The sequence below is a fragment of the Gymnogyps californianus genome, chromosome 1 (genome assembly GCF_018139145.2).
Source record: "Gymnogyps californianus isolate 813 chromosome 1, ASM1813914v2, whole genome shotgun sequence".
Taxonomy (NCBI): domain Eukaryota; kingdom Metazoa; phylum Chordata; class Aves; order Accipitriformes; family Cathartidae; genus Gymnogyps; species Gymnogyps californianus.
In genome coordinates this window covers 214,152,383-214,179,734 of record NC_059471.1, presented here as the reverse complement: position 1 = coordinate 214,179,734, position 27,352 = coordinate 214,152,383, and the positions used below count along the sequence as shown (strand labels likewise).

Genomic DNA, 27,352 nt, shown 5'->3' with positions numbered 1-27,352 from the left:
CTGGTGGTGAGCTGTGGTGGATTGTAATCTCTAAGTGTAGATCTGCAGGTCAATTTTTTAAGCTGGATTTTTGCAAAAATCTTGTTCTTTCGTTGTTTTCTTGTTACAGATGGCCGCACAGATCCAATTTTGGATGATGTAGGTGATGCCTTCAAGCTTATGGGGGTTAACCTGCATGAGCTAGAAGATTATATACACAATATTGAACCTGTAACTTTCGCACATCAAATCCCTTCGTTTCCCGTCAGCAAGAACAATGTCCTGCAGTTTCCCCAGCCGGGAAGTAAAGATGCGGAAGAAAGGAAGGAGTACATCCCTGATTATATGCCACCTATTGTCTCCTCTCAAGAAGGTGCGAAATTAATCCTTTGCTTTAAATTTTCGTCCCTGTGTGTTTGCGTGTTTGTTTGCATCCTCGAGCAGTTCGAGTTGTGCTGCCCCATAGCAGTCGCTCAGAAAGGACCCACTGGATGTTACACAAGCATGGTTTCACAACAGGTAGCAGTGCTGTGGCGAGTTCATTTTCCGCTCTTTTACTTTCCTCCAGGATTAACTGGTGTCAAAATACACTGTGTTAACTGCTTTATAGAAATGTGTATTAAATTTTAAGTTTTCGGATGACAATAGAAATGGATGCTTTACGTTACCTTTTATGTGTTAGCCTCCCTCTTACATGTACTGCAAGGGCTTACATAATTTGGTAAAGGTAGAAGGCGGCAGGCTGGCGAGACTGGCACAGCATTCCCAGTTCCTCACAGCCATTTCTTCTTCCTTTGAACAAATTTAACAAAAAAAAAAAAAACCACCAAAGAAACAAAACCTCTTCCAATTAAAATGAAGTCAGATTTAAAATAAGGAAGTAAGAGTCGTTTAGAGGCACAGTGCTTGCTTTTAATTCTCTTTGCTAATGTTGATTAGGGTTTCGTCATCACTGTTCCAACTGCTCTCCTTCCCTTTCTTGTATAAAAGTCCCAGGGAGGCAGGGGTTGAGGATCACTGTAACAGTGAAACCAACTATACAAATGCTACGAGCTGCAGTTAGCCTGAGAATTTTAACAGTGGCAGTGGAAAAAGCAAAATCATTTTTTCTGTTTTTCAGCTACATGAGACTTGATTGCCAATAAGATAAACCTTTAAGAAACGCGACCTACTTTAACTTTCCTTTTGAATAGTGAACATCGCACAGCTATACTTTGTGGGGAAATAAACCTATGTAAGCTTGTGGACCAGATACAAAAATCCCAGACAGAAGAACGTTATTTAATTTATAATTTCTGTGAGGACAGAATGGATATCATGCTCTATTATGCACATTGTTCTTTTTTAAGAACTAAGGTCTCAAAGTCTGAACATTGAAATATGTGTAAAAAGTCTGCGCAGTGTAAAGATGAACGTAAACAACATCACCTTACTGGGTGAACGAAATCCATTGCTCTGCTGGTACAAATGTCGCATGGGGCAGTTTTTCAATGATTTAGTAAGCTGTAGTAAGTGTACGTTCAGTCTTTCATATATCATGTTCAGCTGGATAGACACAGGTAGTATGTGCTCCAGCTAGACTAAGTGAAATTATAGTCAGGAACAGGTATCTGAAGTGTAAAGGGCTATCAGATACAATGGTTTTAGTGTGTTCAGAACAAATACGCGATTTCCAGTAACAATGTGAGGACTTACTCATGCTGATGAATATTTCTCAAGCTCTGCAGACCTGACTTTTCTGTTTTCTTTAATTGCATAGAATGCGTAGTTATTTTATAGATCAATAGCATTTTAATGTCTCTTGCCTTAATATAACCCAGGAAGTGAAACTGCTGAGTTTCAGTGAAACTGCAGAAATATTTTATTGGATTGATAAGAAGATACTAAAATCTCCCCATTGTGAAGTTTGTTAAAAGGGTTGTTTTTAAAATCTAACGATGAACTCTCTTAAACTAGGAAGAGACAAACAGAATGTAAATATCATATATGTAGACAACATTAGAAAAGTAGAGAGGAAGAAGACATTGAGAAGTGAATAGGGATTTTAGCTACCCTGTTCTGGCTACTTTCTTGAAACACTTTAGCCTGATTTTTCAGGAGGTAAACAAACACCATTCTGTCAGAGAAATCCAGCATCTTTGAAGTGTAACAAGTTACCCGGCAGTTTTGCGTTTTGGGTTGTGGGTTTTTTTACTTAGAAAATCTTACTTTAAAAATATGCAAGAAAGATCAAATTCAACAAGGCTCAAAGCGGCTGTAGATCAATATCTGAACATGGGGAGTGAGAGATGAGAGCATTACAGACTCAGTCTGGCAATACCTGACATAGAAAGAGAGGCTAAAAATTGAAATGGGGACAGTTGTGCGCTTTTTTTGCATGTAACTTTTTATACCCTTTCTCTTGCAAGTTAGATCCAGGAGTTAGATTTTAGCAGTCCTTATAAATAATGTATGAATCCTTTTAACACCTGAAGCAAGAAGATATTATTTCCAAAGTTGGATGAGAACCAGGAAAACTTCTAATGCCTAAGGCTAGTGTATCAGAGGACCTATAGACACAACTTCAAAAAATGAATACAATATTTTTTAAATGGAAATTTAAAGCAAGCATTAAATACAGCTGCTGAATGCAGGTTTGTTATAGTTGATTTAAAATACTTATGGTTGAGGACATTTTAGTTTTGAATTAAGTGTTTTCTGAAAATGGTATTTGTAATTTTGTGTCCTATGGATTTTTTTGGAAGGGGTGAGGTGGATCAAGAAATCCTGTTGTATATGTCTTGTTGTATTTTACTCCAAGTAAAATTTGGAAGAAAAACTTTTACTTTTGCAGATTAAAGGAATGCATCGTAAAAATACTGAAGAATTGCAGAAGCTGTTTGAATAGTTTGCAGATCTTTATAGAGCATAAAAAAACTCATGCTGCTGCTAAGATTGTGCAGCTCATAACATTTGAGTAGCTTCGAGTAGGCAATAAAGATAATTAGTAATGAAGGAAGGCTTCATGCATGTTACAATGTATAATGTAAATCTTTCAGTCACTTAAAGGAACTGTCAGGAAGACTCGTTATGTCCCATTTTATATCGAAGCCTAGAGCTCAGCTCATGTTATGAATATTTATTTACTGATATGATTCAGAAATTACTAGTGCTGATATATTTTAGCAATAATGTAGCCATGACGGTCTAAGGGTATGAGCAGAACAAGGTTTATTGGGAGAGGTAATATCTTTTAATTTTATCAGTTGATCTAATTAGAAGTATTATCTCTGGTGACAAACTGACTTCACAGGTAATTTTAGCTAGGTGCTTTAGTAAGAAAAAGCTTTTCTTATTGTTCATTTTAAAGAAAAGAACAGTATTCAGTATGCACCATGACCAGTAGGTGTTGCTAACCTCCTTCTCAAAAGTCCTCTAGTTCTGCACATGTAACTAACTTCTTACTTCCACTTACTCTAGAATTGGTGCTGCTGTGTTCAGAGTATACAATCTACCCAGCAGCTTGTGCGATGTCTTAGTTATCATTGCCAAAGACTCAATAAGAGCAAAAAGTCCTGTCCAGCGTGAGAGAAGCCGTTTCCTTCATATGTACTCAATAGTAAGAAATGCTGAAACAGCTCTCTGAATGATTTCTGTAGTTGTGGGGGAAAAGGAGGAAGGCAAATAGGTTTTCAAGATCTGTAATTTGTGTCAGTTGGAAGTTCAGTTCAGTGGTACAAGTTTTGTTTCAAGAAAGCAGAAAATGTTTTCTTCCCTTAAATATGTCGTGCCTCATTTCAGTAAAGTGCACTAACTAAATGATCTGGTGCAGATTCCAAATGCTTGCACTGCAAGGATCTGCATATAAAATTATATATTTTATAAAACAATCTGACTCAGTATTGCCATGGCAAATGTTGGGTTTTTAGCAGTATTTTTACAAAGGACACTGAAGGGATAATTTTATGCCAATGTATCATGATGTTCGCTGTCTGCCTATTTTTAATTAGTCTCCTTTTTGTTTTTTGAGTTATTTTAGCGCTGTTGTCACTAAAATGTCATGGTAAACTTGTAAGACAGATTAAAAAAGGAGAAGAAAATAAATTAGTTGCAAAACATGATGGTCATGCTTTATTTCTTGTGCTTTAATGTAAAAGAACATACATTTTGCAATAATACATCAGTTTCATAGAATTTGTTGATTGCATTTGAAGCAAAACAGTACTGTGCTGAAACTAGGCCAGCTGAGAAAGCCCAGATACTTTTCCACAGCTAATAGTAATCACTATTACATTTTGTGATAATGTTGAGAACCCTGGGTCCTCATGCTTTAAGAACGTGTATCGATCTCCATAATTAAAACAAAGAAAAGTGAAGTGTGAATCCTACATGTGCCATGGTAACCTTATTTTTAAGCTTCTTGGAATGAATTTCTACCTGCGCTTGCTGCCTCTTGTTATTACCTCATTTTAAATAATAATAATAATAATGATTTTTTTAACAAAAAAACCAAACCACTTTATGTCAACAGCTTTCTTTTTCTGACTTTTTGAAGTCACAGGTAGTCCATCTCTGTTTCTCTGACTGGAAGACTGAAGAAAACATGTTGCTTTTGTGCATGCAATACTGTTTGTAGTGTATTATATTTGCATTAGACCATCATTCCTCTCTTACACTAATCGTGCTGGGGTACATCAGAAGGATATGAGGGAAAAAACATGAGAGTCTCTTCCCAGTAGTTGAGATTTTTTGTGGGGAGAAGGGGTAGCTTTTAGGGAGTCAAACTTCCTCCTCAATTCTTGCTTTATTTTTTTTCTGTCTTCTGCTTCATACCACTTCACTCCCACTTCATAGAGGTTCAGCTCCTTTTCCTTAAAGATGATCTGGAAACAAATGTAATTTTACCAGGCATTAAGTTTTGTGGTCTTTCATTCCTGATGTGTGTTCAAGCACTGGCGTTGTATTTCTGATCATTGAGTCAGGACCAGTTCTTGGCACTGTGTACAAATTTGGATTCATTTGTAGCCTTTTCTATCAGAGCATTTTATTTCCCTGGCAGATCAAAGCATAAAACTGTTGATCTTCTTACAGTCCTGCCTTTTCACCTCTTTGCTGTTGATGTGATGTTAGGACCTGTTACCCACCAAAAGCTGATGTTTGCAGCCACCTGGAAGTGTGGAAACCCAGCTGTCAAATTACACGTCATCTCAGAACATCTCTAGTTTTTTCGTACAATGTTAGTTGCTAAAAATCACATTTGAATTGGTGCGAATGGGGGTGTGTGTGAAGCAAGGTGCTAATCAAAATAACATGATTTTTGCATCTGATATCTAGGGTCTACCGGTGCTAGGATTGTAATTGTATAAAGCATTAAGCATCATGGTGGTATAAAGCATTAGTGTCTAGCTCCAGTGGCTAGATATATCAGATTTTAAAATTGTCGCTGGCCCCTCAGTCTAGCAGTGCTTTCTTTGGATGTGGTCCAGTACTGAATGTAGCAAGTCTTGGATCTCAGACCAGCATCATTTCAATCTCTGGTTTCCTCAAGGGTTAAACAAAGCCAATACCTCTTTCTAAATTAGCGCGTGATGGGCTTTAAAAAGGATACTGGGATATCGACTTTGCCATTTTGATAACACAGGTCTCGCTGTTGTCATTTTTAAGCCTTTCTGCCGTTCCCCAGATCTAGTTTAATCCCACAGACTAACTCTTCTTCATTCTAACAGCTGCACTGATGATTTAAAAGCAGCAATGATCTTTTCAACAGAGCTTTTCCAGTATACTTGGTTAGGAAACCACCACCTATCAACAAACAGGTACTGTGTAGTCAACCAGTCTGAAGAGTTAAACCCCTGCCAGATTGTGAATGCTTTGCTCCTGGCTGCTAACCGTGCCTGGTTGCTGAGTATTTGCAAGCATCCTTTACCCGTCCGTGCAGTATGCTGAGTGTTAGACGCTGATTGCTTTTGTGCGAATGAGTCTTCACGTATGCATCAGCCTAGCAAGGAAGAAGCAACAGGAGAAACAGACAAAATGAGAAAGGCAGCCAAGCTTGAGATGCAGACAGAAGAAAGGCATTGGGAAAGAGCCAATAGGAGAGGCAGGTTTCAAAGAAAAAGCAAAATATGAGACAGGAACAAAAAAAGTGTAGAGAAAATGTGCCTGGTTTAAATCTTGCCATTAGACAGAAAAATAACTCTTTTATAGAAGGCATGCTGATAAAGCTGTAATTGGGAAGACAACTGTATCTTTACCTTTTCTTAAGAAGTTGTGTCATAATCGAAAGCATAATTTCCAGTGAAATACTGCAAGAAAGGATTTAAGGAGGAAGATTTTTTTTTTTTAAAAAAAAGCTTAAAATGTGAAGCTAAGTAGACTTTCACCAAAGAGCTTCATTTAATTTGCAGCACTTGGCGGGGGGGGGGGGAAGAAAAGTCAATGTAATAAGTGCCATAGTAAAACTTTATCCGTGGCAGAAACCAAATCACATAGCTGGGATCCGTAGACTATGGAGACAGAGGCATACACTATTTTATATTCTGTAGGAGACTAGTACCTAACTTTTCCTAATCATTCATGTCTTTGGAAAAAAAAAAAACCTCTTGCTATTTTTGTAAGAAGCATAGTGGCAGCTGGAAGTGGGGAATGGAGGATATGGATTAAAAGTGTTTGCATTGGTTTTGGGAGACAGCTTGTGATGGGTTTTCATGTTTTTGTTTGTTGGGGTCTTTTAAGTGTTGTAACCTTCAAAACAAATAAACGAGCTGGAACCTAGCTGTACCTGAATAAGCAAATCAGAAAATACATTTTATAAAGACGCTGACTCCAGTTTTTTAAAAGTAATAACGAGGCATTAGTAATACTAACTATAAAAATTCAGCATTGTGAAAATGTATTTCTTTAGCTTCTTTAGCTATCTAGTTTTATTCGCTGCATATAGCAAATTAAATGAAGTTAATGTAAGTTTTCTTCAAGGGGATATCATCCTTTTAAAAGCTTCCCACAAAGATTTTTCTGTTTTTTCAGACCTGTTTAGATAACTTACAAGTCACTCGTGATTCTTAAGGATTCAAAATAAAAACTGCACAATGCAGAAGTTGACTCATAAAAGCCAGCCTTTTGCAGTAAATTATTTACATTGAATTGGAATGAAAGTCATGGATTCTTTCGCTGCATTGTGATGTGCAAATTGCAATTTTGGCTATAATAAAACCGGAGGAAAAAACGGGACTTTATGATAAAAGGATTCTATTGTCTTGTGTATTTAGAACAGAAATGCTGTCATGATTTTAATTTCCTACTGATCCTTTTTCAGCAAAATTTTTGTCACTTGTCTTGACTCGTCATGTCAGATCAGTTTTTCCCCTTTTCTGACAATGTATGACTTTGTTTAGCGCCTGCGTTGCTTCCTGCACTGTCTACTGCTACTATACTTGAGGATTTTATTTCATCTGGATCATCAGACACCTTTGTGCCTTTGAGAGCATAAGTTTCAAATTAGGTTATCGTCTGATAGCTGTGTGTTACTGTTCTCAAGCGTTTCAGACTTTCGCTTACTGCACTGAGTATTTTTCGTGACTCTAGGGGAGGGGGTGGGAAATGGAAAGTCTAGCCACTGCTTAAAGCAGGATAAAAGAAAAGTGCAACTGGCCTAATTTAAGGGCTGACCTTGTAACTTTATTATTTTTCAGTGCTTGCGCTTCATGCAGGAGCCTTGCCTATTTTTCTTCTCATCAAATGCTTTTATTTTTTTTCTCTTTGACTTTTGCCACCAAGGATGCTTTAACTTAATGAAAATGTTAATGATTACTAACAATTCCTGGCATTTAAAAAGCAAATAAAAATTATTTTAGCTACTGGGAGCAAGACCACAAATTTGATTGTTGCCCCCCTGCACAGGAATTTGTGCCAAACTTTGAGACGTGGCTCATAACCCAAGCAAGCCTTTTAATTTTGTACTGTACTTGAGAGAATCGTTTGGGAAGGATGTGGAAGTAGAACATGTTGGTTGAGACCTCATATGTATATCTGATTTTGAGACATGCGGACTTAAGTTTCTCCAGCAATGCCAGCATCCTCCTGCTGCTGATTAACAGCTGTGGCGTGGACATGGGGAAGGGTCCACGCCTGGAGTTCAGGAGTTGGTACTCCAGGTAGTTTTTCTGAATAACACTGCTGTCCAGGGAAGAGTTACTTGCAGAGTAACTTTTTTCAGTTAAACACTTTTGAAGTGTCTGAAACATTTTTTTCCTCCTGTGAAAAATATCGATGCTTGCAGCTATTCAGGAATAGACATTGCACGGTGTTTACACGCACATTTTCAAGTGTAGCTGAGCCTAACCTTGATCTTAGCATCAGAACAAGCCGTTGTCTAGACGAAGATCACTAGTGGATTACGGGACCCGTATCTCTCTTGCATTAATCAGGTGAATGACTCATTACAAGCTTCTGCAGACAAGTATGTGGTAGAATCCAGGTTAAGACTAAGGAACTCTGCCTTCTAATTTTTAAAATTATGACTAAGAAAGCTCATTTGAATTATTTGTCTTTTGCCACACACAGATAAGCACTATAACTTTGCCATACAGCTCTTAACTTCAGTGTCTCCTTCCAGTCTTCACCTTTGGTACATGTTCCTGTTTTCTCCAACTCTCAACTAAAGGGAATATTAGTGAGTCGGTAAGTCATTAGGAAGAAATAACTCATTTTTGTGTGTAGGCAGTTCCACTTCATTCGGCAAGAGCCTGTGAAATGTAAAGTTGGATGGGTAACAGGGAGAGTTCAAATTAGAAGGCATTTGGAGACATGACCCTGGTTCATGTAGCAAGACGCTTGGATAATTAAAGTTCATCTGTAACTGAGTGTTTTTTGGAATCTTTCATTTTTGTAATTGCACTCATTAGAAACATTAACGGCTTTCTGATGACAAGACAATATTTTTGTATATTTCTTTAGTTTGGATTTTGTTTCTTTGAACAGCTGTGTATTGCGTGACTAGGTAAAATGTAATTCTGTCTGCATGTTGTGTATAAATGTATATTGTTTGGATCAGTTAAGCAAAAGCTACCATAGCATACCTGTGTTTTTGAGAAGCACTGTCAAACTGGAGCAGGGCTGGATCTGGCTTGTATTTAGCCCAAGGCTGGAAAACATAGGGTCTTCAGGTGGTAGCACAGCAAGTCGCAAATTTCTCTGACTTGGTTTGAGATTAATATTTCAATCATGGTTGTAAGTGATGACGCCACGCTGCCAGAGGTGGTATTCTATATGGAGAGATAAATTGAAGTTCAGCTCTGCGTGTGTGTGTTTAAAAGAGTCCGATAACAACTTAAATGGCCTTTATTCTGGCCACTTTACAATCTGCAGCATTCTGCTTAATTTATTTTCTTTGGTGAACTTGTTTGCCCTCTGCATTCGCACTGTTGATGTCTGCTGCTTTCCCATTCCAAAGAGTTGTGTTAAAGGAAGACTGTGTTTCATGTGTATTCTTACGGTTGGGATGAAGCATACTTTTCTTCAAACGTTATGAGCTCTTTTCCCTGAGGGGAGGAGGATGGTACTGATTCTGTGCGTCTGAGAGGTACGGCTTAACAGATTGGCCAAATAATCCATCCTGAATTGGAGAGTGAATAATTTTAATACCCCTTATCTTGCATAGATTTTTGTGGATATTCATCTCAGCAAATGAACTTTGCATTTCTAAATGTTTAGAGCAGCATGTTCGTTCAGGTACAGCATACTTGAATCTTAATATTCTCCAAGTTTCTCCACGTTTCTCCAGGTTTCTGTGCATGTGGGACTTTTGTTCCAGGCGTATTTAAACAAATGTTATGCGCTTGTGCGCGGACAACGCTAATTACGCCTGACAGTCACAATTGGGAATAGCATGGAGGAAATAATAGTTCTTGACCAATCGCTAAAACACAGGAAGTCCCGGTGCCATAGGAAGGGAGAGAAACTCACTTTTCATTTCCTTTCGAGTCCGGTGTGTTCAGATCAGCTTTAAAGGGAGCTGAGATGCAGCTCTGAGGATTTAGTCTTCAATCGTGTGCTACCTACACGGGGAGCCCATCTCAGCAGGCAGTCAGTCACCAGCCAGAAAAGCTCTCATAGCTCGGCTGCTGGGTATCCTATTGCAAATTAAATATAAAACAAGGGTGCATTTGGTTTTGCATGAGAAACTTTTAACACATTCATCAAAGAGGCTTTCGTTCTGTTCTGAGTATTTTAAATCACAATATTGCTGAAGGTGATAGCTCATCTGTAATCTCTCAGAGATAACTAGTTTCTTTTGCTGTTTTAAAGAGAATTGATGGATTTTTACCATTCTTATGTGCAACAGTTTTAATTTTCTGTAATACAGGCTTTACATGTTCAGATCCGCAAGGTTTATTGTAATTCAATTGCCTTTTTTTGGGGGGGGGGGGGTGTATAAAATATTCTACAAACAAATATTTGCAACGTGATCAAAACACGCATGTATATTCATTTATTTTTTTTAAGATAAAAGCTACGGTTAAAATCACTTATCCTTCTCCAGGGAACCTGAGTTGGGATGGTTTTTTTAAGAAGCTTTAGAATTACAAGTGAAAATCTATTTAGATTTTGCTGAGATTTAGCCATCTGTTTATCCTCCTTTAGCATCATACCTTAACTTTTTTTTCAGTCCTTAAAAACATGATATAAAATCACATTGGTTATGATGAGCTGAAAAATCAAGGCGGAATTTTATTGTTACGGTGTTGCTATATAGTTCAGTTACACTTACAAACGGCAGCATATGAAGGGTTTATCTCAATATTGCATATATTAACACAATTCAGTATTTTTTAGGACGCTTGGGGAAAGTAAACTTTATGTGAATTAAAAAGTGATAAGTATCTTAATGCTTATGTTGCAGGTAACAGCCTTCTCTTAGATGAGCTGATTTTCATGGAGTACAGCTTATGCATAGTATCTATTTAAAACTTAAGGCAATTCAGGCTGAAACACTGAATTTCTTCAAAACCTCAGTATAAACCTCAGTTTTATAAATGGCCCATGTACTTAAGGAGTTTTTCCTTCACACAGGCATTCCTTCTCATGTGAGCTCACTAAGCTGAGCTCCTTGCATGTATTTTTGGTCCGTCTCTGCTGTGCAGAGGCAGAGAGTTGGGTGAGGCGAACTCCCAACACGGCTTCTAAACCCCCCCCGGTATAATTTCATACAGATGGGATGCCAGCATAAAGCTGCCGTCTTAAAAACTAGCCCCGCTGCCTGGTTAAAGACAAAATGCTTCCACTGGTTTGGAAAGTGAAGAATGTTAGAAGAAATTTGAGCTTGAATTTTGCAGTATCAGTGGTCCATATGTCCTGCGTGCGGGACATCATCCGTCCTGTGCCCTGCCGTAGCGGGCTATGATTTTCCTAGGTCACAGGCTAAGCCAAGCGGGGTTGCTGCGGTACTCGTAACAGGAGACATCCAAGGCAATCCAATGGAGCAGGAAATGGTGTTGATTAGTAGATGGCATTTTATAAGAAGCTTGGTCTGCTGTTGAGACTGGCATATTTCAAATGAGATGAAAAATTAAGTCCTTGCCACTTGTGGTGATTAAAGCCTCAGTGGCTCACTTTTCAAGAGCAGCATGTTAACCCCGCTGGCGCGGTTCCAGTTGGGTTATAGAGTTCTGCCAACCTAAATGCCCCGAGCAGTTTCAAATTCGTGGAGGAGAAACCGCTCAGCGCTGTTCTGTGCCGCTGAATAGCCGCTGCATCCTCTCACCAAGACGACTGCATTTCCGCAGTAATTGAAGTGATGCTGAGTTGAGGCCAGGTCCTATCGACTGAATGCATGCAGCAAGCATATTTTTTTTTTCTTTTTTAAGGGTAAACCCAGCAGTGCATGCGTGTTTTGTTAGCGTTAGACCTGTGTGAATGATGATAAATAAATGCAAGGTTGCTACACTCTTTCAGGACAGGGAGTAGAGCCCATCCTGGTATCACATCTGTGTTTGCAGAGGAGGGAACCATATGTGATCTGCAGGTGCTGTGAACGTACTGAAGAAACTGAGACAAATAAACAGAAATGTTGATTCCTTTTATCTAAATAGTTTTCTTCCTTTCACATCCGTATGAGGGCTGCTTTTGTGCATAATATAGCTAATAATTTCCGCGTGGTATTTTTAGCAGTCAATGTGTAGAAAAGGTGTGTGGACTGTTAGAGTAATTAGATGCAAATAGCCAAGTAGAGGGATAACTGGTTATAATCTGCTGTGAAAGAAAGGCGCATGACGTGGGAAGGTGATGCTGGCAGTGGTGTGTATGCCACCAGAAGAATGCCTGTTGGGGTTAAATAACTTACAGTAGGATTTTTGTAAAATGGAATAATTCTTATCAGCCCCTGGTAAAACGGCTAACACTTGTGCTGCTTTCAGACTCCAGTGTTACACATGTGCTTATTCTATGCAGTAGCTGTTGGCCTTATCTAAATGGAAAACCCTTTCCAGCTTGAGAACAACTTAGCAACTTTTTAATATCAAAAAGAGCACATTATACACAACACATGTACAAGACTCAAAGGAACATGTATGCTGCCTAAAGTTTTTGGAGCTACTGTGTGTGTACGCTAATCTCCTGAGAGTTCATTGCTCCAAGCTTTTATCGAGAGCAAAGGGAGTCAGAGACGAAGACTTCTGTGCGCTGCCACTCCATCTGAAAGAACCAGCTCCTTTTTCCTTAGTTCAAGGCAATACACCCAGAAGTATGTGTACATCGTTCCTATCAATGCAGTCACAGGACTCTGACTCTCTTTTTAAGTGAAAATAAATGAAAATGTTTTCATTGCGTATTGTTAAACAGCGGAGGAGGTTTCTGCTACAGTCTAATTGTCTTAGATCTGTTTCTCAATGCAGTGCATCTTTGCGTTAAGCTGTTATTACCTTTTAATGTTGTTTAGAAGAGGTGAAATATGTTGTTAGTATCTCAAGGGAAAGACTCTAGGTGCTGGTTTTATGAGGAAAAGCTTAGATGTGGTTTAAAAACCTGCTTTCTTCTGGTGGTCACGAGTTGACTGCAGTTCAACCTATTCGGAGTTACTGCGGCCTCTAAATGTCCAGTTTTGAAGTTTCTTTGCCTTAATTGGTGTAAGTTTTGCTTTCCCAGATAATCTTTTATGAAAGGGCAGGGAGATGAGCGAATAAGCGAGCTTCAGAGTGAGAGATCCCGTCAAGAAGTCGTGTCCACTTAGTATCGCATTAACAGGCAGAGAACACGCAAGCTATCCGATAACACACTAAACGCTATTCTCCAGAATTAGGTGACTTTGTTTCCTTTCCTGCATTTAGTGTCCCAGTGTCCCACAAAGGTCGGGGTTACTTTTTGAACAGCCAAAGCTGCATTAGTGCCATTCTTTTTCTGAACAGTACTTCATTTCTTTCTCTAGCATTAAGACAGCAGCAGTAACCTCTTCATTTTCATGAGCCAAAGCTTTGTTAAACCAGGAACCTCTCCTGGTCATAGGTAGCATGGTACATGAACATATTTAAGGCAATTCAATTTCTGTAAGAAACGGTATGCAAAGACAAGTCTTGCTTCCTCATGCAAAGAGCTGGATTCCTAATTACAATGGAATTGACAAAGAATGACATTTGGCAAAAATCCAGAGCAATACTCAGCCTCGTTGCCTCTTGTTGCAGAGTGAGGCACCTTAACTGTTCAGTCATCACACCTTCTGATTTAATGTAAGGAAAGTTAGAAATATAAGTAGAGATTTTCAAGATTTTTTTGGCCACACTTCTATCTGAGAGCATATTAATACTGTACTCATCAAGGTTTTACATTTGTTTAATGTTAGCTATCTATACTGAGTTTTATCACACCTACCTTCACTCTGCTGATGCAGTATCAAGGCTGAAACTTTTATTCTGCAAAACCCAAGTCATTTCTCTCGAGCTTTTATTTTGCCTTTTATGTGCATGTCTCATTTACAGCATTCATAGGAAAATATGTGTTCTTAAAATAACAGCAGCATATTCTGGTTACATATGACAAAGGAAATAATACGAAAGATCGAGGCTTTCTCTAGTCCAAGTCCATATAGCATCTTATATTGCTGTGTGTTATGTGGCTCTAAAATGCGTTGCACAAGTGGAATATTTTAAGTGTTGTGTTAAAATTTGCAATTTTTTAAAATTTAGCCTCACTAAAAGACTAGTGTTAATGTTTACTGCATTTTAATTAACGTGCGCTAATTAAATGTGTTTATTTCTAAGTTTACTTGAAATTGCTTACTAGCTCTTTCTACCACCACCTCTTTTCTTGCTTGAAAACAAAACAAAGGAGCATATATCCAGAGAGGGTGATTGCTTGTACACCACACGCTGGTTTTCAGAATGGAAACTTCAGGAGGGAAGCCGAGAGGAGCCAGACGAGCACATGCAAAGAAAATTAAATGTTTCAGGCCTATCTGAGCAGTGGAGATCAGATAACTACAGTCGTGGTGTATCTTTTTGGAGGTTGTATTAGTAGTTACTATGCAGTAATCTCTACTAAAGAACAAGAGCTCAGTGTGTGATACACCCGGCATGATTTGGAGCATGAGGTCCAGCGGTTTGCTCATAGCAATCTCTGTCCTTGGGAGACCAAAAAAGAGACACCAAAGTGGTCTGGCTCTAGCAGTTGCTAGAGTTTGGGGAAAGGGAAAACAACTAGAACACTATCCACGCTCGTGAAGAACATGTTCTGCGGTTGAGTTGAACCAGAGCCATCGGGGCGCACCAAGCTGTCGGCAACGTCGTCGCCGTTCCTGTTACAGCACAGGATCACAGCCTGTCTCCAGTTGCACCGCTATCAATTTGAGGTGCCGAGGACACGGTGATGCTGCGGGAAAGGAGATGATGGCTTGGAGGGAGCCAAACCCTTCCCACAAACTTGTTGTGGTAGTGTAGTTCTGGTGTATAACTCAGTAAGGAGAGGTTTTGGTGTGTGATGTGAAAGAGATGTAAGCCAGGTCTTGGAGTGGGTGCCTAAGGTCTGTTGCAGTGACAGATAATGGTGATGGTGCTAAACAAATTAACGTGGGTATTAGAAACAGCAGAGCCATGTTAACAGGACACTTTTGTCAGGTCAGTTTATAGTGTTGAGAAGAATCTAAGCCCAGCTGTGCTTCGCGAGCTGAACTTCTGTTTAGGCAGATGCCCTGTATTGAGATCGCTCAGAGAATGCTTTGGATCAGAACTTGCACAGTACTCTTGTACCATGCACGCATGTAACGATGTCTGCTTAAAGGACTTCTTTATTCAGAGACTACATCCACATCTTTGTGCTCGATGTTCCTGGATGGGTCCATCTAAGGAAGAGCAGGAATCCCTGCTGAGAAGCAGAATACATCAGTCCAGGTGGAGTGCTGTGTTGAAGAACTATACTAGCTCTGCTAGCTGAGCAAGGTTTTGGGATACGAGTACTCCACTCTCAAGTTTAAACTGGTTCTGAGATGTCCTTTCTCCCTGCAAAACAAGGGGGTCGGTCAGTGTTTGGAGTCTGTTAATGAGCCAATCGTACAGAAAATACATGTTCCACTGGTTTTTCTCTTCATCAATCTTCTAGATATCCTGGAAAATTAGATATTTTCCTCTTCCCTCTTAAAAGTCAGATGAGATCAGATGTTTTCCAGTAACACAGCTGTGGATTTTCACCATAGTTATCGTATCTCATTTGCTGCTTAATGCAAATTCGATAATCATATTGGTTCAGACTTCTACGCTGACTGCACCAGTGTGTTTTTTAACAGTAATATTTTACAAATCACTGCAGAAATGCGTAGGTTGCACACTATTTTCAGAGGAATTTCCAACTTGAAAGCACGGTAAGCTTTCTTTATATTAGCTAGAAAATCCCGAGGTGTAAAAGCCCAAAAGGTCTATATCACTCTTCTCCTTTCAGATACCACACGTGCAAAAATTTTATAGCATCGTTCCAAGCCTCAAGTTGAGAGAAGTTATGACTTAAGGCTATTGAACATGTAGTTTTCAGACAGCTGCAAGTTCTGCTATTTTTAAACACTTCTTCACATGCAACAAAAGCTCTGGTTATTATGTGCAATAATGTATTCAATAAACTTTGATTTAAAACATTTTTTATATTTTAGCTGCATTTTCCTGATAAAAAAAGGAATGTGGAAGGAAATATTTTGTGAACTCAAATAGCTGAAGTCTTACAGCAACTTTCTCATAGAAATTCAGCTCCTAAGTGGAATCCATGCATAAGATGTTGTATTTCTAATAGATACAGTTGTTTTGGTTTTTTTCCCTGAGAATTATAAATGTCTGAGGCATGATTTAAAATGGAAATAGCATCGTAGCCTTCACCATTGTGTCACTATCAATTTGCTATAGTCAAACCACTCGGGGAGATAAAATAGATTCAATACAGCTATCAGATAGTATCTCACAGTCTTTTTATTTAAATACGCTTCACTCTTAATGCAAAAGAGAGCATGTATATATGTGCCTATGTGTGTTACCTAAAGGGACTAAAGAGATTACGTCCTGTTGGTGCTCAGTGAGTTCTGGTTTTCTCTGTTAGCTGGTGTTTTTGCAAACCTCGTATACTCTTTTACCTCATCTCAACATTTACACATGTATTACTTTGCTAAACTGGCATGTTTAGGAATTATTTTTTTTTTTCCCTTCAAAGCTCAGTCTTTCCAGAATTATGGAATTCTTAATTTTCCGAAGCCCCTTCTAATTTGTGTGCCATTTTCCCAGCTGGAAATGGAACCTGGTTCTGACAAACGGTTCTATACTGTTTCCATGCAGTGTTGTGGGTCTTCTAATACTAAGCCCGACCTAAATGCTGTGGTCAAATTTGCTGTGCCTTTTCTCTCTGCCAGTACATGCCTCTTACTAGTAGTTACCACTCTTAAGTATTTCATGCTTCTCTTCCTGATTAACAGGTTTCTTGAAATGCATTAAATATTTTTTTTCTGCATGCCGAGATCAGCTTACATTGTTCTAAGCATAATAGTTTATTCATGCATATATTTCTCATAGCTGTCGTTTTCCACGAATGTTCGCGCCACACTTTCAACGTTATACTTTCTGACGAGTTTCATTAAATGGGATCATCCTTGTTTTTAGAATATGCCACAATAAGAGCGTGCCTAAATTATATTCTTTTGGTTCCTTACTAGATAGCTCTCTCCACTTGTTCATTACCACTTGCTTGCATTCTTTCAGCGTGTTTAATTTTATGTCCAAGACTTTTCAAGTAAGATTTTGTGATACTGTCAGATATCGAACTTTAAAGCTTCTATTATAGTTTCCAGTTATCTATTATTTTTGTAGTTCTTTCAGAAGAATCTGAAAATTGATCAAGTTATCTTCTTTTTTTTTTTTTCTGTCTTATCTTGTAGTGGTTTTTTTTTTCTTAATATGTCCTAATACTGTTATGGGTTGAAGTGGTAGTTGTTAGGGTCATTCTTTTGAAGTGTGTATATATTCTGGACTTACTGATAATATTAATTAGATACATGTAATAACAAGCAGCTTTAGTAATTAGTGAACTCCTGATAGAGACAGCACAATAGTTTGAGACATGAATTTTCTCGAGCAGCAAGACAAAATGATCCAGATGCTCTTTGTTTCAGTATCAAAACAATGTTGCCTGCTATGTACAGGTTTCTTGGGTTCAGGATACACAGCATTTGGTACCAGTTGGCTGTATATAATTCTGGAATTTGGTAGTGATGGTTACAGTCTGAGAGTACTCAGAATGAGAAAAAAACAAAACAAAAATACAATATGTTGGTTCTACATCACTGAAAAAGCTTTTCTTCTGTACAAGTTTTATTATAGAAATGTGACGATATTATTAAGTGAGCAGAAGCAGCCGAAAATGGAAACTGCCCAAGAAGTTCAAAAAAGCCAGCATAAAGTACAGAGAAAGAGAGAGGCTTAAAGTGTTTGCAGTTTGTATTTCCATCCCTGTTCGCCTTCCTGGAAACTTGCCCTGGGTTCATACTTGGGACCAGCCGCGCGTGGTAGCTGATACAGAGATGTGGCTGTAACCCATGGCCGCCCTTACAGGCAAACGTTTTTCTCTAGAGTTCTTGGTAAAGGATAAAAATAAAATAATTTTCAATCTTTTCGTACTAGTGTTTCCCTAGTTTATGTTCTTCTGAAAGGGCAAAAGGGTTTTCCTTGCATAGCTGGGCAGTGCAGGAGTATTTGACTGTTAATTTGTCTGGCTGGTCTTATATCCAAACTCGATGGCTGCTGTGGTCCAGATTTAGCATGTCTTAGAGGTTTGAATGTTTATGTCTGCTTAACATGAAAAAAGTTTTGACATCTATCTTGACACTGTTGCATCATTGCTAACTGCATTTTTTTTAATCAAATAGAAGATTTACTATGATATCCAATTATTTTTCCCTGTTAAATGTGCTTGTCTTGGCTTACATACCCCTTATCCTAATTTTCAGTAAGACTCTCATCCATTTCCTTATAGGTAAAGCCTGGTGTGAGATATTAAGGGTACAAGGAACAGAAGTAACAAGGAAGAATGACTGAAAATGCTTAATTTTTACTGGAAGTACATTAGTCTGTTAAGGCAGCAAATAGTTGGGTTTTTTAATGAACAGCTGGCTTAATTTTTATAAACAAATTTTTGTGCAGATGTCTGAAAGGGAAAAAAAATTGATGACTTTGCCAGTGGAGCAGCCTGCTTAATCACCTTGATCAGATCCTAGATGAGCTTTCTGAAGCTTAGGTAGTACAGTGGGCAAGAATGCAGAAAGCTGGATGTGACCGTCAAAGGTTGCTTTAACCACTGATGCTCGTGATCTTAGTGAGCATCTTGTTGTCTTGCTGTTCTTGCTGCTGTTAGAGCAGCAGTGCTGTGAGTAGGGCAGACTGTGTCGTTAATAGTATTTGTTACTGTTGTGTATAAAGCTAAAGGAACAAATATAATAATAATATTAAGGTACCAAAAAGGTAAGATGTTCCCTATAGGTGTCTCTTAGCAAAGTTCTCACAGTCACATTTAGTTTCCCCTCTTCAAATTATTTATTTATATTTGTGATGATTCTTCTCTGTTTTTCTCAACTTTCAGAATTTTTTTCTAAATCTCTTAGAAATCTTTCGAAGGAGAATGATGCAATTTTGGTTTGTTTGACAGCCATCACTGTTTGGCAAGAGTCTTCTACCTATATACACAAATTATTCTTACTCTGAAATGAGAGTTTTGGGGGTTATATTGTTTCCTGAATTTGACTAACAATTTAACTGGGAAATAATGTGCTGCTCTTGTTCCTTTTCATTAGGTGTCCTGTTTTGTGTTGGGTTTTTTTGGAGGGGGGAGAGATCAGATTTCAGTGCATGTCAATAATTTTTAAATCACCCAACTTAAAGCATCTCTTTGGGCATGATATTATATGCACACAAAAAGCTTTGTTTCCCTTACTGACCCAAGTTTAAATGCGCTAACTCCATTAACTTTTACAGGAGTGATCTGTGGGTAAAAAGGTCTCCATTTAGTGCTTTGTTAGTGATATGCTGTTCTGGAAGATGTTTCTTGTATGTGTTTACTGAATGTAAAAAAGTGTGCCTGTAAGATCAGATCTAATATGCTATCACTGATTTTCAAGTTGTGGAAAACGCAACTGTAAAAAATTAGTTTGAGGCAATGCATGAATCTATGGTAAAACCATAAATTTACTCTTGGGAAAAAATCTGCTTTGCATATTTTAGCCTCAATTCACCATCATAATAAATAGTCATCACAAAAGCTGCAACATACGTCCCAGCTATTGGCAACTGGCAGTGTATCGTGATAGCTTAGCGCACAGAAATTAAGGCATTCTTTCTGATTATCATTGAGCAGAGAGCTAAACATATCCTGACCGAGTGCTAAAGAAATGCTTTTAGGGCAGAAGCCAAGATTTTTGTGATTTGGGGAAGTAACTTCATAAAGTTACTGTGGTGTGCTGTGAAATCTGTGCTGTAGGTGTAATAAAGTGTGCTGGGCGTGCAGGGGAAGGTGGGTTTATACTCTCCATTTTTAGCTTGCTTTGACATCTGCACATCCACTCTGTCTTTTCCTGTGAATCTGTGGACAGATTGCTTGCGAGTAAAATAATGGTTTCAGGTTTTTTTCCCCTGGTTTAAAAAAATAAAAGTAAAAATGTTTGTTTGTTGTGGGGGAAAAAAAAAGGATTTGCCCCTGAAATGGGCTCCCTTATTTTATAAACAACTTGAATTTGCACAGACGGCTTTCCGGTTTGTACGGGCAGCAGTGATCGGGTGGGGGGGTGGCAGGCACTCCTGCGTTACTCTGCTTCGCCTTTCCTCCCCTCTGCTAGCTCCAGCCTTCATTTTCCACTTATTGTAGCCTCTGGCAGCAGATATTGGAGGAGGGAGAGAGCTGAGAGCCTGGTGTCTTCCGAGATGGATCTCAAAGATCAGGGGAAGCTCTAGAAAGTTATCGGTGCTTAAACCCCAGGTGGCAGATTAGTTTGGGTGGCTGATGTGTCCTTCTGTGGCACCTGAATGGAGAATTCCTGAAAATCTGGATTTTCAGATGAGTGAACAGATAGGTCTGTAGTAACTTAAGGGTATATATTCTCTTTGATTGTTTGTTCACTATTTTGATTACGCTAACCTGCTTAAACTCCCTGTAGGAAAAGAAGGTGGCCTGATCTTCCCATTTTTAGCCTGCATGTCTCTTTAAAAAGCCTCAATTTAACACTTAGAGGAAGAAAATGCTTTTTGCCTTTATTGCTTGCTGGACCTTCGTAGCATTTTGCACGCTGAACTGTCAAACCTCTGACGATTCTTTGTTATTGTGATTATTCAGGAGACTATGCAATCATCTTTTAAGTTTTGTTGACAAGGAGATTAGCTTATGCCAGAGAACTTTTGTGAATCGCAGCCTGTTGGATTTTCTTAGAAATACACACTGAATTTAAAAGTCTCCCTTTTGGGAATGAAAAGGAGTAACTTAATACGGTTAATCACTCCTGGCACTACCTGTCTAAAACAACTGGAAGACAATGGATTGAGTTTTTAGATTGTACAACTGCCCTGCAAAACTAACACTCCTTTCAGAAAGGCAAAGAGCAAGCCACCTACGAGCATGCAGATATTGCATTAAGGCTACAGGTTTAAACAGACAGCAAATGGACCTTTAGGATCCAACAGTAGTAGTAAATCTTCCATCATTTGCATAGCATTTTGAGTAAGCAAGTTGTTAAATGTTTTTGTCTAGCTTGAACTTATGGTAATATTACACATCCTTGATACTGCATTATTACTATGCTTTTTTTTGTTGTTGTTATTGCACTGATGTGGCTTAAAGTGATTTTATCACCTACATTTAACCTTTGGTGTGCATGAGCTTAAATATATGTCCAGTGGAGGCTCACCTGCTGCGATCTGTGCAGTGGTCTCTCGTGGGAGGGAAGAAAGGTAGACTTGTAAAAATTAGGCTCACAACGCAGATTTGAAATTTAAATAAGTGGTGTGTGAGGACAGGTGCCTGACTCCTCAAAAAGACACACTTTTGATTTGAGCCTTTTCTATATTACTGCGTTTAAGCAACTAATTTTTCAGGACACAGTTAACCAAAAGTATCCCAGCTTTACTGATGTGAAACAGAGGCAAAAGAAAGGTAAATCTGGATGCAGAAAGCCCAGGGCTGGTAACAGTATGTAGCAAATAAAAAGGCTGTCAGGATTGCTAAGAACTCATATCTTTCTTTGAAATTAGCAGCACCTGTAGGTACTCCCAACCCTGAAGTTTTATACCTAGTTTTAGCATCCTGATTTCAAACCATCGTGTTCGATAAAGATCGCAGAAGACGGTGTCCATATCAAAGCCTGAGCGAGCATCCCGCTCTCGTTCTCCAGCATCGCCATCTAGATGAGTGTCTGATAGATTGCCACCTCTCAGGAGGCTTGCGAGGTGGTGGAAAAGTTACTGTAATCTACGGTATGTGCAAAAAAAACCCCCTCGCTTCAGGACTGCCAGCCTGCGTATGTGTTTTACACTGAATGTTCTCTGTCATTTTAAACGATATAGATTTCTCAAGAATAGGGTAGTTTTTTGAATTCCTACTTTTAAAATGAAAACAGGAGGATTGCCATTTCCCCCCAGTTTTATAAAAGGTGTCACTAAGGTAGAAAGACGTGAGTTTTAACCTAGTCTGTGTTTGCCCCTTCATGCCATCCACCTTGCTCCTCTGCGTACCCGGAGAGCACAGTGTCTGCTGTGGAGAGCAGCCGAGTTTCAGGGAGCTGCTGGTAGGAAACGGGCTTATACAATTCATGGCCATTTTGGCATCGTGTGCTTCCTGCAGCCATAAAATTATCTAAATTTTATGGCTACAATCTAATCTAAAATATGTGGGTGCTTGTGGCTGTAGTTTTTTGCAGGTGACAAAAACTATTTGCAAGTTAATCATTGGAGAGCTATTGAGTAACTTGTGAATGTGGGGAAAAGGCAATGCTCAGACTTTCAAAACGGTGGTGCATTTGTATTAGTTGAAATTCTTAAAACTTTGGTCAAAGAAAAAAAACATTGAAGTGGAAACAAATAGCTCTTCGCTCTTTTTATTCTCCCAGATTAAGGTAGGTAAGCCAAGGGGATGTAAAGGAGGGTCTTCTGCCTACCTCATGTCTGCAAGATGTCAGTCCTGAGAACATCCCTTTTTATAGCTATGAAATTGTGCTGCTGCAATAGTTCCCCCAAACACATAAAATTAGAACAATTGCACTGAAACCAGATTGTGAAAATCCACTCTCTCAGGAAGAGTTTACTTTCATTTGGTCCTTTTAAAATCCCAGTTGTACTGGAGAGGGGGAGGGTGGGTGTCGTTTGTTTTTTCTTTTTCTTTTTTTTTCCCTTAAGAAAAAAGGAATGGTGAAGGAGCTGTCAGAAATTTCTATGCTACGCTTTTCAGTTGTGCTAAGATCCTTTGCCTCGCATTTCTGTTTCCCCTTTCCCTTTTCCACTTGGCCATCTGAAACGGGAATTTTGAAAAATACCAACCAGTCTCCCCTCGGTGCTTAGGCTGGCGTTTAGTTTGCTGGTTTATTGTCAGGAGTCAGACAGCAGTATTTCGGGGGTAGTTACCATCTGGAAAAAAAAAATACCAGTTTTCTTACTAAAATGTGTTGAATAATGAAACAGATTTTTTTTTTTAATTTGGTTTGAATTATTTCGTAGCCTGTTTGCTTTCAAAGGTGTTTCTAGTATCATCTAGTTGTATCTGTTGTAATGCATAAGCAAACTTAGTTGGATGTTAAGAAAAGCAGTGCGTTAGTACAGGATCCTAAACAAGTTAGTCTTTGGGAATATCCTCGCTAGATGGATCCTGCGAGTGAGAATGAAACAACTCAGACCTCAGACATTGCTTTTTAAATGTCTTTGAACTACGGCTGTCTTTGAAAAGATTAGTTGCAATCTCATTGAAAAATGCACACCTACCACAATGCCACGCTAGCGTATTCATCCTGCGGAAAGTTGGCTTCATCTGATTTTGTGAGGGTGCCTAATTTTAAACAGAAATGATCCCGAAATACCGACGCCTGGTTTTGTGTCCTGTTTGGCGTTCGTGCAATAGTTCAGCATTATTTTGATGCCTCAGCAGAGGGCACTGTTGTAGCATTAAAGGCACTTAAAAGTCTCATCTCCAGCTTTTCTTGATATTTTTTTTTTTATTTTGGAAAGTGTTTAATGTTCTCCATGTAATTAAATTCAGTTCCCTGTATAATTAGCAATGGAGCTTTATTCTTTGTGCCACTGCTGTGGATAGTATTATTTTTGTCTCTATTTGCCTTCAGTCAATGCAAAATACTGTTGCCTATCAAAATGTAGAAAGTTTTATTGCTATCTCTCAAAGCTAAGCAATATTTAAAGGTGGAAATACAAAACTGTGTAGTTCGTTTCATTTAGTTGCTCAGAGTAAATAGGAAACCTTTAGAATTCCTGCTCATGGCTCGGGAAATAGCAGAGTTAATGCGCCATAATAATTTTACCTTTGTATCCGAATGTGTATTATAATATTTTTGGATTGTCAGTACTTTCAGGTTGTTAAAAATATATATGCAAACCCGTAATATTTAATTATGTGGGAAACCTATTGATTTTATTTGGCAGACTTTTTTCCCCCTTTAATTTGTTTTCCTCTGTATCTTTGCAAGAAGTTATACTGTATTGGTGCTGTTTAGCATATTGAAATATTAATTACAGAGTGATCAGGCATAGTTATTTTTCATTAATTGCAAATGCAAGGTAATTACTGTGACCTAGAAATAGTTTGCTTGTCCAAATACCTGTAAACATCCTAGTTTTTTTGTAATTTATGAAGACCAGCTACAAAACATTGTGTCAGAAGGAAATAATTTTCTGAGGTACTAGAGATCTTAAATCTTAATGCTTACATTACATTAGAATGCTCTTACTGCTTGTAAAGAGAAGATATTTCGAAGATGGAAGTCTATTAATATTCTGATGTGTTTGGCTCTTAAATTGGCAAATACATACAGAACTAATTACAAAAAACATGTTCTAGTTTTCTTTCAGAAAGTGACTCTTTGTCCATAACTGGTTGAGTTACCCGAACAACCTGGAGAAGTTTGCATTAAAGATCGAGGGATACGCTCTGCCGCTGACTGGCGGGATACTCTTACATTCGTTTAAAAATCAACCACAAAAGACATCTTCTCCAAAAACCTCTGTTGCCTTAGAAATAGTGGGGATTTTTTTTTTGGGGGGGGGGGGGGTAGTTGAAAATGTTAATTAAGTTATCATCAGCTTAATGCAGTCGGGAGGATTGCAAGGAAAGGAGCACCAAAGAGTTTGAAATGAAAGCGTACGGCGCGGATCAGTACGGCTCTTCGCTTCTAGGCTTCCATGGCAAATCCTGAGGTCGGGGCCTGATCCTGCTGTGGACCTGGTGCCTTCGTGGTCTGTAGGGTCTCTAGGAACGGAGGGCCCCGTGCTCTGAAGGATCCGTCCGCAGACTGCCCAGCTGCGTGCAGCAGGATTCATGTCTCAAGGCCAATGCCGCTGTCTAAAGTCGCCTCTAGGATTGCAGCTGGAAACAGCAACTTGAAATAACAAAGGCAAAAGTTGGTTGGGTTGCTTTTTGTCAGTGCAGTGCAATGCAACTGGTTTTTGCTTTCACAAAGAGAGGCGATTGCCTCCGAAGGGTGGGGGGGGAGGGAAGCATACTCAGTAATATTGCTGTGCAGCGGGTTGTAATGATCTGGCATTACATATTTTCTAAGGGGACTAATATTGTGCCCAAGAAGACTCTAATTAAATGTACGGTTTTGTTCTTTAAAGCTTTCTTTCATATCGTTCCCTATTTATTAGTGTCTCCTTACATCTGCTTGGTAGGCTAATATTCAAGCAAATTCTTGTTTCGTCTGAAACATTAATACTGATGTACTGCTCCTGTATCATCTCTGTAGCTGTTATCTGTTGTATGTTTTCCCCATGAGAGGCTATCGCAGGTTTTTCGTCCAGACTGTTTGTATTTGACAAGGTCAAGATAAGTTTTATCTCTATAGATAAGTCAAGTGCATTAGGATCGATACAGTTACAGTAAAATACATTGGCAATATTTATTGCCAAGATCCTAATGAATTTTTAAAGCTTGTAAGACTGTGTCAGTGTAGTGTAGATGTCCTAAATGGTTGTTTATAACGGGGCCTATGCAATTATAAGTTAGGTATTTTTTAAAAATAAAAAATGTACAACTTTGTGTTAACAGGGATGGAGCTTTATGCTCATCCTCCCCCAAATCCTAACAGATTCTTAGGACACAATCACAGTAAGTGTTTACTTTCCATTCACTTGGGTGTCTGTATAGGGATTTATGAGGCTTATCCCCAAGTTACCTGTTACAATTATAAAGTTGCTCTGCTTTTAGCACACTAATAGTTTTTTGGAATTTTACCTTCCATTTTTTATTGACAAGATAATTGTCTTTGTTTTGGCTTTGACAGAGTGGCTTAGGCCACTTTCATTTGTGATATAAATTTCCCTAGGTACATATTTATGCAGTTAAATCAATAAGTATTTCATAATCTCTCTAAATACTTATGTAACTTAATAATTCCAGCCATTATGATGCCTCTACTTAAATATGTATTTTATGTAGGGGCATTTAAAAATGCAAATTATAGGGATTATTTTCCTTCAGGCTTTGTATTTTTCTGTTGCATCAGATAGAGAGTAAGAAAATTAACCCACAAAAAATCCTACTAAAGTAATAATGAAGATCTGACTTATATCCGGTAAAGATAATTTGTTGATAAGACTGCATGGCTCGCTTGAACTCATTTTGCTTTCTCTGTTTTCTGTAGTTGATCTTTTAAACCATGTGACGCAGCCGTGGTAGCATAAGGACTAAGTTAAGGAGAAAGTTTCCACCTTTGCCACAGTCACCTACTCTTGGGTCTTTTACTAGTACCCCATTGTCGTCTTTTGTAGGTATGTTTTCTACCCCTCCTGGCTCCAGAGCACCCAAAGATTGCTGCTTTTTATTTTTAATACTCTGGAATTCAAAATCGGGATTGATAATACCGTGTTCAGAAGCTGCTGTGTGGCTTCTCTTCATCTTTACCACGGAGGTTTGATACCTGACACTTTTAATTTAATTTAATTAGGGAGGCAGAACCCCATCTTGGTGTTCATTAAGGGGATTATTCATCAAAGTTATTGCTTCCTTGATGGAGAATAACAATATCACTCGCAATGGCTGATGTTGCTCTCATAATTATATTACTTTCTACTATTTTTCTCTCCAGGGCTTTGTACTTAGTCTCTTTATTTGAAAATTTTAAATTGAGGGAAGCGTAAACTTCTGGTATAGCAAATTCACAAGGGCCACATTTATTTTAGTCTAGTAGCTTTACGTCATGTAAATGCTTCGTAGAATTTTTTTTCCTGCTTTTTATTGGTTCTCTGCGTTGTCTTTAAATATTTGTATTTCTTTCAAGCTTAGCTGCACTTCAGCTCGGGGCCTGAGGTTTCTGGCTGCCTGTTTGCTGATGTAGCTGAACTCTGCCGTGCTGAAATCCTGCAGAGCTCGCTGTAGTAAGGAAGCCTCTGTGGAGCAGGGAGTCACCATGGGGTTTGCTGGAACAGAGTTGAAATCTAATGTAAAATTAATAAGGGGGGGGGGGGGGGGGAGAGCAGACTGTTTGCAAAAGTTATCTTTTGTAACGCAGCCCTAATCAAATATTCAGAAAATGGCAGCTTTAAAAATAGAACAATTGTCCTTTTAAAACATGACTAGTTTGGTTAATTTACCCCCAAGTATCCAATGTCTGTGACTCAGAAAAACCCTTATCTACTAAGGGGGGAAAAAAGAGCATTGCAGAAAAGGTGACAAGTTTTCACCTCTTTCC

At 38.7% G+C, this 27,352-nt stretch overlaps 1 protein-coding gene across 1 annotated transcript in view; it reads left to right on the top strand.

Moving 5' to 3' along the window:
- The window catches only part of TAF3 (TATA-box binding protein associated factor 3), a 120,914-nt gene that overhangs the window by 11,327 nt on the left and 82,235 nt on the right, over positions 1-27,352 (top strand). The window contains exon 2 of the mRNA XM_050890900.1: positions 110-352. Within this exon, the coding sequence (XP_050746857.1) occupies positions 110-352 (243 nt within the window). The remainder of the gene's footprint in view (positions 1-109; positions 353-27,352) is intronic.